This window comes from Pavona decussata, unplaced genomic scaffold, assembly GCF_977016875.1.
Source record: "Pavona decussata unplaced genomic scaffold, jaPavDecu1.1 SCAFFOLD_15, whole genome shotgun sequence".
Lineage (NCBI taxonomy): Eukaryota > Metazoa > Cnidaria > Anthozoa > Scleractinia > Agariciidae > Pavona > Pavona decussata.
The window spans coordinates 151838-167500 of record NW_028145438.1 but is presented as its reverse complement, the minus strand read 5'-3'; the positions used below and the strand labels follow the sequence as shown (position 1 = coordinate 167500).

Here is a 15663-nt window from a genome sequence, read left to right as displayed (position 1 = left end):
TCGATTGCAATTTTAATTACCTTACAATTGCCCTAAGAAGATATATATCTTATTCGATGGTTTTATGTATAATACGCAAGGATATATTGCGAGTTTAATACGAGCAAAGAACAAAATGTGCGCGCGTATTATATGTAAAACCATCAAATAAGAGATTTATTATTCCACTACGAAAAGATTTTGTTATTTTCTGTTCTCTTTTCTGGTAAGAGTATTGAAATACACCCGGCATTATCTGTCCATCAGTATATGGCGCGTGCGAATGACGTAGACAAAATAGAAAGCCATTGAAATGTCTTTGTCCGTATTCGCTCTGTTCTGTATGAAACCGGTCAAACCGGGACACTAGAGTGTATAACGGTCTTGTATTTTGCGCGTTTTCTTGACCTTATTTGGCGAAATGATATAATAGTGGAATAATAAAGATTATTATTATACAATGCTGATGCTATCTCAATTTTGATTGGCTAAAAGCACCCCGCTAATTCTAGATGGCGCTGTGTCATCGCGTCACATCTACAGACACTGGCGTTTATGCATGTAGGTATGACGCGTTTTTGCAGACAATGGTTTTCGTCACCTGACAAGCTAGCCGGCGGTTTGAGCAAGATTGTCATGGCGGAGTCCGCTCCAAGATTCGCGTCAGTCTCAGAAGCGGATTTAGGACACCTTGTTGACGACAAGGACGCAAAGAACACCAAACGAGCTACCAAGAGAGCTCTTAGAGTTTTACAGCAGTATTTGAAGGAGAAGAAAGTTCCCGAACCGCAAACCAAAGACGGCATCAGTAACGTTCTCAAACTATTTTATGCCGAAGCTAGAAAAGTCGATGGAACTTCTTATTCCAAAAGCACTCTCAACAGCCTGAGATTTGGACTGGGCAGACACTTCAAGGCGACTCTTGGCTTCGATATAATAAACGATCCAGCATTTGCCGAGGCAAACAAAGTTTTTGGCGCCAAGTGCGTTGAACTAAAACGACAAGGGCTCGCCAAAGTCGAACACACGCCACCGATCTGCGAAGAAGATCTTAAAAAGCTGTACGAAAGCGATGTTTTTAACCAAAACAGCCCGGAAACGCTTCAAAACAAAGTTTTTTTCGAGGTTATGTTGTACTTTTGTCGCCGAGGAAGGCAAAATCTTCGTGAACTCAAAAAAGCTGATTTTTCATTCAGCACGGATGGCAAAGGTGCAAAATATGTGTGCAAAACAACAGATGAACTCACAAAGAACCGACGAGAAAATGATGAAGGATTTGAAGGAGGCGTGATGTTCGAGAAACCAGGACCACACTGTCCTGTGGCTTCATTTGAACGGTACATACAGCACCTGAATCCCTCAAACGAATTTTTGTTTCAGCGGCCGAAGAAAAACGCCGGCATATCTGATCAAGTGTGGTACGATAACATGGTTGTCGGAGAGCGTTTGCTCGGTGAAAAAATGAAAAGGATCTCTCGAGAAGCCAAACTTTCAAAGTGTTACACCAATCACTCGATCAGGGCAACGGCGGTTACAATCCTGGACAAGTCCGGGTTCGAAGCAAGGCATATCATGGCGGTGAGCGGGCACAGAAATGAATCCAGCATTCGGAGCTATAGCAGGACTGACATTTCAACCAAGAGAAAAATGTCGGAAACCCTGACGACAGAGTGCGAGGTGAGAGGTGAGGAAGTGGCTATTAATCCGCACCAGTTATCTCCTGTTATTAGCCTTTCTCAAGAGGAATTTATTGTACAGAACTCTCATTCAGAGATAACGAAAAATTTTAATTTCTTCAACTGTAATGTCAACATTCATTAAACGCAAATCGGGAACATTTTTCATAAGACCGTACAACTTAACTTTAGAATTTTGTTCAAAAGTTTCAGTTCGATTCAGTTTTTCCTGAAACGTTTTCAGATGTTTTAAGCTTAAATCCTTTCTGTAAACCTTTTGAATTCCGCTTTACACGTTATTCACGGCTGTCATTAATAAAGATGTTTACACTGAAACGTGTCATTGCGTGGCTTACTTTGTCGTTGTTCTGTGAAATGTCTCAACGCTTGTACATTTATAATTGTATAATAAAACAATTATTGGATTCGGTTTTCGCATGATAGCGAAATTATCAAGGCCTCGGTTTGTGTTATCCGCCTCAGCCTTCGGCTTCGGCAGATAACACAAACCTCGGCCTTGATAATTCTCGCTATCATGCTCAACCTCATCCAATAATTGCTTATTATTGATCAAAACTTAAGGACTTCGGTTTTGATTTGCTGTCGTCTTTAAGCTGAATTTCACTAGCGATAGAGTCGTAGTCAGAGTTGTAATCAGAAGGGGTATGGCAAAGGGTAGTACGTCATTGAGTCGTCAGCAAATTTTCCGATTTTGCTAATGATTTTGTCGCTTAGGATCAGGCGGAAACCTGATTGTCAGATTCTTAAGCCGAAGTGGAAGAATAGACCAATTACATCTGTTGGAGACAGGCATCAAAAGTGGTTGATTCCTCTGCTTCCGCTTGCGACTCCGACCATCTGGTTTTCACTATATCGCTTAAGCTAAGGAATAATAAACGCAATTGCAAGAATGTGGAAACCTGCTGATTCTTCCGAATCCAATTCCGTGGAACGGCGACGGCGCGTTAAAGATAATGTGTATTAATAAAATTAAACTAAAAACTGCTCTTATTTAAGTAGAATAGGTGAAGTGTTTATTTTATCACTGAAGAAAGGAGGGGGGCAGAAAAAAAATTATGGCAAACGTTTTCACATGAATTGTCAAAAATGCGTAAGAAGGAACTTTTCAATATACCGAAAATATTCCTCCTCGATTATGTGTTAGGCAAATATGGTGAGCCAACTGTAGCAGACTTACACGGATATTTTTATCACTGAGAATTCGGTGTCCAGATGAGGACAAGATGGCGAAATATTAGACTGCGACCAGCCCCTCTTTTGAACGAAAATCCTTAGGGAAGAACGAAAAAAACTGAGCGAGCCAATATTCTTGGGGGAAGTGCGGGGGCGCCGGAAGGCGAGTGGAAAGAGAGACTGCTCTGCTTTCATATAGCGATTGTGAAGCTCTTTGACAGCACTCTTTTTTAAATGCATGTGTTACGCCGGTGATTTATGCTTTTAATTCACGCCCTCGCATCATCAGCGACAATCGGGCCGAATTGAAATCTTTGAAAATTTATATCTTGCTAAATTTTTTTCCTGCAAAAATAATTTTGGTCTGAAAATAGAGTTTGGGAAGAGTACAATACAGTGAGAAGAACTGTTTTTTGTTCAGGGGGATATTTGAACGTTGACTACGTGTTTGTGACAGCACGTGACTCGGTAAAAAAAATTACTCCTGCAATTTAGTTTTGGCACCTAAATGCAAAATGTAGCAAAAATAACGTCAGTCTTTCCCTACTTATCCCAAGAGCAAATACGGCATGTACGTCCCAGGATTTGGCGATCAGCTTTTGAGTCATTCATATTTTGGCTGATTAGATCTTTTACAGATCCTGCGTTTACTCGCAGCATTTTCGTTGCGTGGTTCCTTGCCTATTGTTTGCTTTTATGTGCATTTGGTATTTGCTGTGCTACAGCCTGCTAACGAGAGCCAACCAGCTCTAGAGAGCTGTCCACCGTTGCCGAATTCTGTTAATTCTCGGTTTGGTCTCTATCATGTCGCTGTCGTGTTAAGGTTTCTACGCAGTCCGATCAGCCTTGCAGAAATTTGAGCTATTTAATATGTCATTGTTAGTGACATAGACTAATAAAGGTTGCTGACAATTGTGCATCATCACCGACCAATAGAATTACTCCGTCACCAGAATGCCGGGCTTCAGAATCGCTGACTGATGAAAGCAGCACAGTCTCTCTTTTCGCTCACCTTCTGGCGCCCGCGCTACTCGCGACTCACGGCTTTGCAGCTTGCGCGCGCGACTCGCGCGTACTTATTCGTACTCGCTCAGTTTTTTTTCGTTCTTCTCGCGGATTTTCGAGCAAAAGAGAGACAGCTGGCAATGCAGCAAAACATAAACGGTACCCTTTACCTGGTAAATTTGCCTGTAGGCATAGTTTTACAAATTGCCAAATAGTTTGGTGTTTAAGTCGAGTGTGTACAAATGTCCTAAGTTGAGGCGCAGTGGTTTAGTGGACAGAAGTGACGAAAGCGGAATGGGAATCGGAGTCGGAATCAGAAGAATCATCTAACCTAGTGTGAATCAATACGACAGAAACAGAAACGGAAGCCTCGCGAAACATTAAAATTCAACTTGATATCGAGGTCCAGAGGACACATGCAACAGAAAATAATAAACATGATTATTTAATTTCTTTTGTTTGTATCCCCTTAGCCTCATATTGTGAAGCTGAATTTTAATATATCGAAAGGAGCCTTTTGGTTGATTTTTCCACTTGCGCTTCCGATTTCGATCAACCAGTTGACAGTTGATTTCAAGCGATGAAATTGGAAGCTGCGGAATCGGGGGAGAAAAGAAACGTTATCCTTGCGATTCCGATTCCGTCGAGCCAACGATTGCGGAACGAAAGGTTCTTCGTGGTTCCGATTCCGCCGCCAGTGTGAACCAGCCCTAAGCTCTCACGAATCCGCTTTTGATCCTGACTCCCTTAAGCACAGCTAAAGTGGAAGGAATCAATGTACCGGGAAAAAAGTTTTTTATTGTCTAAGCGAATAACACCATTCCCTACTTCACTACCTCTATTATATCTTTTACATTACGATTTTGTATGATGTCGTTTTCAATAGCATTATTTCCACCCTTTGACGTCATCGGCGTTGATGTAATTCACCCCAAATTTAATGAGATTCCACCGAAAATTTCCAGAAACCGTGGTACGTACCAGAGTACTCAAGCTGCCAAATATTTTAATATTTAAGAGTGTGTACAAATGCCCTCAGTAGATTTACTGATCAAAAGGCGATGCCTTGAGTTTTGTTGAATGGTTTCTTTTTTGTTTTCAAATGCAGTACGGAGATTGATAGGTAATATTTATGAAAAACTAAACTAAAAGCAACTCCATTAGTAGACTGGGTGAAGTGTTTATTTGTAGCTGAAATGAAAATAGATCCAAGGCTGTTTAGAGAGATAGAACAAACCCTTTACTGGCCACAGCTTGATTGTGATGGTGCTGTCAGTCTACACACTTACATAACATTAAATGTCATCGTAAATGCCTAAGAAGGAGCGTGTTAATACACTTAAATGTTCCTCCTCGATTTCGTGTTAGACAGTCGGCTGTAGTAGACACACGCTGTCTTTTGTATCACAATAATTCGGCTTTCACATAAGGACAGAACGACAAAATATAAACGGGATTGTTTGTTTGGTATATTTGCCTGTAAGTGCAGTCTTACAAACTGCCAAATATTTTAATATTTAAGTGGAGTGTGTACAAATGTTTTAAGTGGTGGCGCGGTGGTGTAGTGGTGGCTTTTGTAGAGTGTGTAGAAATGCCCTCAGTAGATTAAGTGATCAAAACGCGATGCCTTGTGTATTGTTGATTTCTTTCTTTCTTTTCAGAACTGCGACGGAAATTGGAAGGTAATGTGTATTAATAATTAAAATTAAACTAAGAACTGATTCATTTTAAGTAGAATAGGTGAAGTGTTTATTTGTAGCTGAAATCAAATTATGTCCAAGGCTGTTTAGAAAGTGAACAAACCCATTACAGGCCACAGCGTGATTGTGATGGTGCTATCGACAAACGCAAAAAACTTTACAGTAATGAGTACAGCAACACAACTGACGCTTGTCTTACTTCACGCTGGGCTAGTACAGAAATTTTTTTTTTTTTTGGATTTTTTTAGAGGGGGTGGTGGTGGGCGCTTATCAAGTTTTTGGGCCTCTAGGGTGGGCGCTCATTCGAAGGTGGGAGGTTAATCGAATAAATGCGGTATGTGAAGTTACGCCTACAGTCGTTACATACTACATAGTTAAGACAAACGGAAGTACCGTCGCTTACAATACAGTGAAAGTTATGTTCTTTTGTTCTTTTCATCTCGAGACCGGGAAGAAGAAGGTAGTGTGTATGAAAAAAGTTAGACAGCTAGTCTTACCAGTTGCCGAATATGTTGATATTTAAGAGTCTGTACGAATGCTCTTTGTAAGTTAACTGATCAAGGCGATGTATTGAGTAATGCTGATTCACGTTTCTTTGTTATTTCCAGATCTACCCCAAGGTAATGTGTACGTAAAAAGTGAAACTAACAGCTGCTCCATTGTAAGTAGAATACTTTTAGATGAAGTGTTTGTAACTTAAATTAAATTGGATCTAAGTCTGTTTAAAGAGTGAATTAAAAATGTCTTTACCTGCCAGAGCTTGATTGTACAGGATGTTATCACCAACGGAAAATCACTGAAGAGAGGAGGAGGGCAGAAAACAAATTGGGGCAAACGTTTTCACATTAATTGTCAAAAATGCGTAAGAAGGAACTTTTGGGTATACCGGAAATGTTCCTATTATGTTGTTTTGTTGATTGTTTCTTTTTTCTTTTCAAAACGGCGACGGCGCGTTAAGGTAATGTGTATTAATAAAATTAAACTAAAAACTGCTCCATTTTAAGTAGACTAGGTAAAGTTTACTTTATCACTTAAGAAAGGTGGAGGGCAGAAAAGAAATAATGGCAAACGTTTTCACATTTATTGTCAGAAATGCGTAAGAAGGAGCTTTTCGATATACCGAAAATGTTCCTTCTCGATTATATTTTAGGCAAACATAGTGAGCCGGCTGTAGCAGACTGAGACTGGTTTTGTATCACAAGAATTCGGTTTTCACATGTGGACAGGATGGCGAAACATTAGACTTGGACCAGCCTCTCTTTGGTCGAAAATACGTAGGGAAGAACGCAGAAAACTGAGCGAGTACGATATTCTTGGGGGGAGTGCGCGGGCGCCGGGAGGCGAGCGGAAAGAGAGACTGATCGCTTTCATATAACGATTGTGAAGCTCTTTGACAGCGCAAATTTTTTTTAATACGATACTCCGGCGATTTATGCTTTTAATTCACGCCCGCGCATCATCAGCGACAAGCAAGCCGAATCGAACTCTTTGAAAGTTCATATTTTGCTTAACATGTTTCCTGCAAAAATAATTTTGATCTCAAAATAGAGTTTGGGAAGAGTACAATACAGTGAAAAGAACCTTTTTTTGCTCCGAGGGATATTTTAACGTTGAGTGCGTGTTTGTCACTGCATGTGACTCGGTAAAACAAAAAATATGGTTTTGGTACCTAAATGAACCTAACGAAATGTAGAATGCAGCAAAAATAACGTCAGTCTTTCCCCACTTATCTCTGAAATCCACTGCTGCCCCCTCTCAGTTGTCAAATCTTCGGTGAACGGCCCGTGCGTTTCGACACTTCTCGGTACACGATTAAATCAAATTTCCGGATCTCTTGAGCTTTTGTTATCAGTGCCAACTTTAAGATCGAACTCACTGTTCCTTAGTTGCTCCTCGGCTATACTTCGAAGCAGGACGACAACAATCACGGCTGGAGCAACAGAGTCGATCGCACTTTTTGCCACAGAATAGGTTTCATTTGGTAAATTAGGATTTTACCAAAACCTGTCGGAAAAACCAGCGAAAAACATCTTCCTTTTATTTCAAGAGGAACAAGTACGGCATGCACGTTCCAGGATTTGGCGCTACTTAATATGTCACTATTAGTGACTTAGACTAGTAAAGGTTGCTGACAAGTTTGCGTCATCACCCACCAATAGAATTACTCCGTCACCAGAATGCCGGGCTTCAGAATCGCTGTATAAAAGCAGCACAGTCTCTCTTTTTGATCGCCTTCCGGCGCCCGCGCTTCTCGCGGCTCACGGCTCACGGCTTTGCAGCTCGCGCGCTTGAACCGCGCGTACTTGTTCGTACTTTCTCTGGTTTTTTCGTTGTTCTCCGCGGATTTTCGAGCAAAAGAGAGAGCTCTCGCAATGTAGCAAAACATAAACGGTATCCTTTGCCTGGTTAATGTTCCTTTACGTATAGTTTTACAAACTGCCAAATATCAGTGGTGTTTGTCGAGTGTGTACAAATGTCCTTAGTCGAGGCGCAATGGGAATGGGAGTCGGAGTCGAAATCAGAAGAATCTCTGACCTAGTGAGAATCAATGCGACAGAAGCAGAAGCGGAAGCCTCGCTTTTTTTTTTTTAAATGGCGGCAGGCTGTCATGGTTCCCGTTCTAAATTTCACGTAAAGGGATTGAGAATGATCATTGTAATAGGCTCCTCTTGAAACATTAAAATTCAACTTGATATCGAGGTCCAGAGGACACACACAACAGAAATCAATGAACATGATTATTTAATTTCTTTTGTTTGTTTCCCCTTGACCTCATATTGTCTAGCTTAATTTTAATATGTCGAAAGGAGCCTTTTGGTTGATTCTTCTACTTGCCCTTCTGATTCTGATCAACTAGTTGACAGTTGATTTCAGCAATGACATCGGAAGCTGCAGAATTGGGAGAGAAAAGAAACATTATCCTTCTGATTCCGAATCTGTCGAGCCAACTTTTGCGGAACGAAAGGTTCTGTGCGCTCCCAATTCCGCCGCCAGTGTGAACCAGCCCTAAGCGCTCACGGATCCGCTTTCGACCCCGACTCCCAGTAGTTTAGCACAAGTTAGCTGTAAGGAATCAATGAACCAGGTAAAAAAAGTTTTATATTGCCTAAGCGAATAACACCATCCAATCCTCGACTCCGATAATGTCACTATTAATTATTCTATCTTTTAGATTGATGATTTCGTATGATGTCGTTTCCAATAGCATTACCTCCACCCTTTGTCGTCATCGGTATTAATGTATTGCAACCAGAAACCGTGGTGCCTAGTATAGTATGTACTCAAGCTTCGAAATATTTTGATAGTTAAGAGTGTGTTCAGTAGATTTACTGATCAAAAGGCGATGCCTTGAGTTTCGTTGATTGTTTTTTTGTTTTTTTGTTTTTTCAGAGACAGCACGGAAATGCCTAGGTAATACATTAACTAAAAGCTGCTCCATTTTAAGTAGAATAGGTGAAGTCTTTATTTGTAGCTGAAATTAAATTTGATCCAAGGCCGTTTAGAGAGCGAACAAACCCTTCCCGGCCATAGCTTGGTTGTGATGTTGCTGTCAGTCTACACACTTACATAACATTAAATATCATCGTAAATGCCTAAGAAGGAGCGTGTTAATAGCAGTAGCACAGTCTCTCTTTTCGATCGCCTTCTGGCGCCCATGGTACTCGCTGCTCACGGCTTTGCAGCTCGCGCGTACTTATTCGTACTTGCTCAGTTTTTTTTCTCGTTCTTCTCCGCGGATTTCCGAGCAACAGAGAGACTGCTCGCAATGTAGCAAAACATAAACGGTACCCTTTGCCTGGTAAATTGCCTGTACGTATAGTTTTACAAACTGCCAAATATGTCGGTGTTTACTGAGGTCGAATGTGTACAAATGTCCTAAGTGGAGGCGCAGTGGCAAAATGGACAGAAGTGACGAAAGCTGAAAGGGAATCGGAGTCGGAATCAGAAGAATCTTCTGACCTGGTGTGAATCAATACGACAGAAGCAGAAACGGAAGCCTCGCTTTTTTAAAATGGCCGTAGGCCGTCATGTTTTCCGTTCTCAATTTCACGTAAAGGGATTGGGAATGAGCATGTAATAGGCTCCTCTTGAAATATTGAAATTCAACTTGATGTCGAGGTCCAGAGGACACATACAACAGAAATAAATATACATGATTTCCCTTTGCCTCATATTCTCAAGCTGAATTTTTGAATATATCGAAAGGAGCTTTTTGGTTGATTCTTCTACTTGCGCTTCTGATTTCGAGTGTGTACTCAAGCTGCGAAATATTTTGATAGTTAAGAGTGTGTTCAGTAGATTTACTGATCAATAGGCGATGCCTTGAGTTTCGTTGATTATTATTTTTTTTTTTTCAGAGACAGCACGGAAATGCCTAGGTAATACATTAACTAAAAGCTGCTCCATTTTAAGAAGAATAGGTGAAGTGTATTTGTAGCTGAAATTAAATTTGATCCGAGGCTATTTAGAGAGCGAACAAACCCTTCCCGGCCACAGCTTGATTGTGATGGTGCTGTCAGTCTACACACTTACATAACATTAAATGTCATCGTAAATGCCTAAGAAGGCGCGTTTTAATTCACTCACAATGTTCCTCCTCGATTTCGTGTTATACAGTCGGCTGTAGTAGACACACGCTGTCTTTTGTATCAAAAGAATTCAGCTATGACAGGAGGAAAGGACGACAATACATTAACGGGACTTTCTGCTTAGTATATTTGCCTGTACGTGTAGTCTTACAAACTGCTAAAATATTTTGGTATTTAAATCGAGTGTGTTCAAATGTATTAAGTGCTGGTGCGGTGCTGTAGGGGTTAGTACGGCGGGGTTTTGATGTGACGACCGGAAGGTCTGAGGGTTAGTGGGTCCATTTGTTCTCGGAAATTTTGATAGTTGTGATTATACTTGTTTTTGGCACTTTGTGTCGTCCAATTCAGTCCACATTCATACTTGTGAGAAAACAAATCGGCCACGGTCGTCCGATTTTTAATTTTTTTTTTTTTTTTTTTTGCAATTATTAACATGAACATACTTACATTTTGATACTGTAAATACAAAATACATACCGTATTTATTCCGTTACCTGCCCTGGGCGCACATTTAGTTTTGGTCCACGAGGGTGAGTGCTTATTCTCGGAGGGCGCTTATTATTTTCCCAAAATTTTTACAGCAAGCAAGGACATTTTTAGAGAACTACAAAACTAGGAATAACAAGTTTATTTCGGTTTTACAAGACGAAACAAAGTGCAAAAGCTAACATGAGCGAGCCATAAAAATATAAAAGTTCATTAATTGACTACCGTATCTAATACCAATTTTGGAACACAACGGACGCTCCTCTTACTTCACGCTGGGCTAGTACAGAATTTTTTTTGAATTTTTGCTAGGAAGGCAGGGGTGGTAGTGGGCACTTATGAACTTTTTCGGCTTTCAGGGTTGGCGGTTAATCGAATAAATATTGTACATGAAAGTTACCTACTACAAACCCCTATTGAGCGGCCACCTATTTAATGACCACCCCTTATTTAGTAAGTACCCATCTTTAAAGTCTTGAAACCAACCACATGCGCAAGTGCTGCAAAAGATGCCACGGTTTTTCAACTCCGCTTGATTTAATCGTTTTCATAGCTTCTATTTCCGCGAATAATAAAAATATGAACCTCACAATAAGTTGGGACTTGATATTGGATATCAGGAGGTAGAATTTGTGCGGCGAATTTATGGTATTTCTGCCTCACTCAGTCATTATTATTAGAAAGGCTTCTCACACATGGAGGCTCCGCCGTGAATTGGTTGATATCTTAACTCAGCTGCAGTCCTGGATATTACCATTTGTATGGAGGTCCTCCGATTAGATATAGATATATTATATCCCAAATAATTATAACTGAGTGGTTTCGAAAATGAGCCGGTTGTATTTATGATGCATTACCGTGGGAGAGACATGAACTTATTTGACTAAATGCCGGTACAATTTGTTTGGAGGTTATAATAATAATAATAATAATAATAATAATAATAATAATAATAATAATAATAATAATAATAATAATAATAACTACTTATATAGCGCTTATCCAGTTCTGTTCTAAGCGCTTTACAAAGTAAAAATCATATTTGTTTAAAATAATTCGAAAAAAGATGAGTCTTAAGTTTACGTTTAAAAACGTTTAAATTGTCGCAATTACGGATGTCGATAGGTAGTTTGTTCCAGAGTTCTGGGGCCGAAACAGCGAAAGCTCTGGAGCCATACGACTTTAGATTATGGTTGATATGACATAGGCGAAATGCGTCAGACGACGATCGGAGCGTTCTTGAAGTTGTATAGCGGCGTATCAGGTCTTGTATGTAGATGGGGGACTGTTGGTGAAGAGCTTTGTGGGTGAGCAGAATTATTTTGAATTTGATTCGGTCGGAAACTGGAAGCCAGTGGAGTACTGATGGAGAGGTTGCTGGATTCTTCTCTTGATTGCGAGGATAATGTTAAATCTTCAGTTATCGTTGGATGTGGCTGTATTAGTGTTGACAGCGTCAAGCAAATTTCTCCACGACTTTGGAATTGCCGCGGAAATACCTTTTAGCAACATTAAATCATTTTATGTAATCCCTTGATTCCTGAAAAGGGTCCAAGACTTCAGCCTGCCATTCTCAGAGACAGTGTCACCAACGTATTTTTCCTATTCCAAGAAGCTTGTCACTGAGTACGGGAATAAATTTATGTATTTTTTCCGATTGGGCTTCTGATTACGTCTCTTACGTTGCAGTGAAAACGAGATCGCCGGAGTCGTTACCAGGAGCGGAAGAATATACCAATCACAGTTTATGAGAAACCGGGATTGTGATTGATTTATTTTTCCGCTTCCGCTTGCGAATCCGACAATCTGTTTTTTACTAGATTAGCCCAGTCGCTAGAAAATGGAAACATTCTGATTCTTTCGACTCCAATTCCGTCGAGCTTTCGACTCCGTTGTTTGGTTTACAGTAGAGCGCTCGCAATTAATTAGAATTCGGCTCTCATATGAGTACAAGCGGCAAACGTATTAACAACAACAACAACAACAACAACAACGACTGCTTTATCATCAGGTTGAATGTCCAAGTGCATGGTCCCTCGATATCAAATGTTGACCGTAAAAGGTCAGAAAAACATTTGTTTAACAAAGTGCTGGAAAGATTTTTGGCTTCGGGCTTCGGGCCTCGTGGGCCGGGTTTGATATACCAACCGGTCGAGGAGGTCTTTTTTTTTTCTAAATGTTCGGAGATAGCGGACAATTCAGATTGCGTAGAACACCAAGGTCGTTGATTTTCGAATATATTGAAAGCCATTATACAGTTTCAATAAACGTTGTCAGACTAAAGCGTCAACCTTGGTCGACAAGACCTTTGGGTAAAATTGGATTTTATATTTGAGTAAAACTTACTTTACCCAAGCAGTGCGATAGAAACCTTTATGGAGGTGGGAAATGATACAATACGATAGTAAATTAACTTAGGTAACAAATTTTCTTTTCTTAGCACATTGGCTTGGTGATACTCCACCAAAAAAAGGTGCTAAAAGGCTAATGAACACAAGAGAACCTAAGCCGGTGAACTTTACAAGACAGCAGAATTACAGGGAGCTGCAAGACGAACTGGAACGTGAGTTTTACTTAGTTTCTTCAAAGCTAGTCAGAGAGAATCATATTGACCAACTGCGTCCCTCGTTAGCATGGCAACCAATTTCTTTTTAATAAGGATACCTGTCATGAAAGGTTCATGATCTGAGGACCATACGTTTGAAAACCTTATGTCGCGGACATTTCGACGCTGGTTCAGTTTATTTTTTTTACGTTCTAATGACTGCTTAAAAGAGGTACAACGTTTAATTTGGGGTTCTCATTTGCATTTAAGTATGAATAAGCCACCGAAATACTACAGATCAATGAGTCAAAATTTAGAACGTCTGTCCTGGTTAATTCTTTATTTCTAAGCACTGCTGTTATCTAATCGTGGGGAAATAGAGGGTCTGAGAGGACATTTTTTCCGTCAATTAGTCGCACTTAGCAAAGTTTTGCGAGAATTTGTTTACTTTGCGGTCAAAATCTGTCAACGAGACACTTTTCCTAGTGCGACCCTAACTTTTATGGTTGGGAAATATTTGGAAATCGGCAAAGACATCAAAGGCGCCGTAGTGCTTGGGTGGAGGCAGGCAGATTTCTGAAAACTCGGGCTTAACAATAGGAATCACAGGGAAAACTGACATCACTTTTTACTAAACAGCAAACAGAAAATATGCAATAAAATTAAACAGTGCGCGAGATCTGCTTCAGTTCGCGCTCTTTCTTTACCATGGACGGACGTGGATTTTATAATTATTACAATTCATCACAGTTCACCGTTTTTTTTTTCGGTGGCAGCGCAGAGTATTCGCAATATATGTATTCTCAAGGCCAAAGTTATAGTCCTAAGGAGGCAACTATTGAAAGCCCTTTGCAGAATTCCTCTGCACCGTCGTCTCATGAGCTAGTCGAACTCAGCGGACCAGTTCGTCGTCTTCTTCTACTGAGGAAAGACAGGTGTACGCCCGCTGGTCGAACGAAGATGAAAGAATATTGCTAGAATTATGGGCCAGAAATTTTGAGTGAAGATTTTTTTATGCAAAGTGTCATCACAAACATTTTTTTTTACCTTGTGCGACCCTGATAGCTGAAAGGTAAAGTTAGTTTTCCGGTTGAGATTTCAATTTTTTTTTTTTTTGCCGGCCCAAGTGCGACCCATACCTAATAATCCCTCGACTGAACTCAGAATAAAGCGGTCGGATAAACCCATACGTTATGACCCTGATAAGAGGCGTTTCTAAATACTCTCCCAGAATTATGGGTATCAAAATTTTCATTTTCCCATGCAGTGACATAGGTTGGTTGGTTGGAGGCTCCTTCATAGGCGAGATGTTTCTTGCAATTAATGTGACTGCGTGATGCAGTTAAGCCTTTATGTGTTGCTTGTGATGGACTGCGTGACTGCGAGATGCGGTTCGTAAGTCCAACCCTACAAAAATGACCCTTGCTCGCCAACGAGTCCTCAGTAGCTCAGAGGTTAGAGCATCCGATCTAGAACACGGAGGGTCGTGGTTTCGAATCCCATCTGGGGCTCAGATTTTTTCTGTGTCCTCTTATGGTCGATCCTTTACATCTCCCTGTATTTTCCTTTATAACATCATGCAGTGACATAGGTTGTTTGATTTCTGCCGGAAGTTTTCTTATTTTGCAAAATTATTTCATGCATGTTTTTCAGCTCAGTGACTTTAACAATGAAACGATGCAACTTTGACCTTGTCTTCCAGATGGTAGCACAGAAATTGACAAGTCGTCCTTGACAGCTTTGTGCTTCAATTTCTGTCTAAAATGTTGCAGGCAAATGAATTTTGTCCCGAAGCGCAATTTAGACCTAACTGTCACCTTGTTGATATGCTACGTTGTTTTAAAATGGAAATTAAGAAAATTTTAATTTGCTTTTATTTCAAGGTTTACTACGAGGTTAAAATGTTACCTTATAAGGACGTAGGCTCCTCATATAGTCCGCCCTATGAAATCCCACTTACCTCTCCGCAATCAATTAAGAGTCCAAGGTAACAAATCAACAAGTAAATATGACAACACCATTTTTGTTTATGCAGAGGAAAAGCGGAGAAGCGCCAAGCTGAAGCAGGAAATAAGGGAACAAGCGGTCCAGCTTCAGAGTAAGTTCGACGTTTGCTACGAAACCTTTAAATAACGGCAGCAGATTAAAGCTGTAGACACTCGAGGTGCCATTTTTTCCAGTGAAAAAGTCATTCAGAAGCAACTTCTCATACATTCTCTCAGACGAAATCGAATTGATGCTCTTACAACTTGCAAGGTAATCATTGACGTTTTTGTCAGCGCCTAATGTGTTGCGTGTACGCATTTGTTGTTAAAATCTAACCGAATGTCCTGAAAAATAAATACGGCAGAAGGGGAAAGTTTAGTACTGCTTGTTTTCGCCGGACTAATTTAAAGATTTACTGAATTGTGCAATTTCATTTCGCATTTTTTGCTTGTGTAAACAAATTTCCTCCTCAGCATCTTTCAATTTCAAGACACACAAGTGCC

The 15663-nt window shown here is 40.4% G+C and overlaps 2 protein-coding genes across 9 annotated transcripts in view; both read left to right on the top strand.

Moving 5' to 3' along the window:
* Positions 1-15663, top strand: part of LOC146487517 (caspase-3-like) — a 165602-nt gene that overhangs the window by 23979 nt on the left and 125960 nt on the right. For 3 of the 6 annotated variants that reach the window (XR_014856871.1, XR_014856870.1, XM_085084251.1), the window contains exons 7-12: positions 5516-5536; positions 6163-6174; positions 8945-8965; positions 9913-9933; positions 13070-13192; positions 15210-15272. Coding sequence is in view for 4 of the 6 variants with exons in the window: in XM_085084251.1 (XP_084940377.1) it covers positions 5516-5536; positions 6163-6174; positions 8945-8965; positions 9913-9933; positions 13070-13192; positions 15210-15272 (261 nt within the window). In the remaining 2 variants the exon portion in view is untranslated. Of the gene's footprint in view, positions 1992-5515; positions 5537-6162; positions 6175-6297; positions 8828-8944; positions 8966-9912; positions 9934-13069; positions 13193-15209; positions 15273-15663 lie in introns of those variants that run through there. The other 3 variants (XM_085084266.1, XM_085084234.1, XM_085084244.1) reach the window with 3 other exon arrangements.
* The window catches only part of LOC146487521 (uncharacterized), a 169459-nt gene that overhangs the window by 95676 nt on the left and 58120 nt on the right, over positions 1-15663 (top strand). The gene's annotated exons all lie outside the window — the stretch shown is intronic.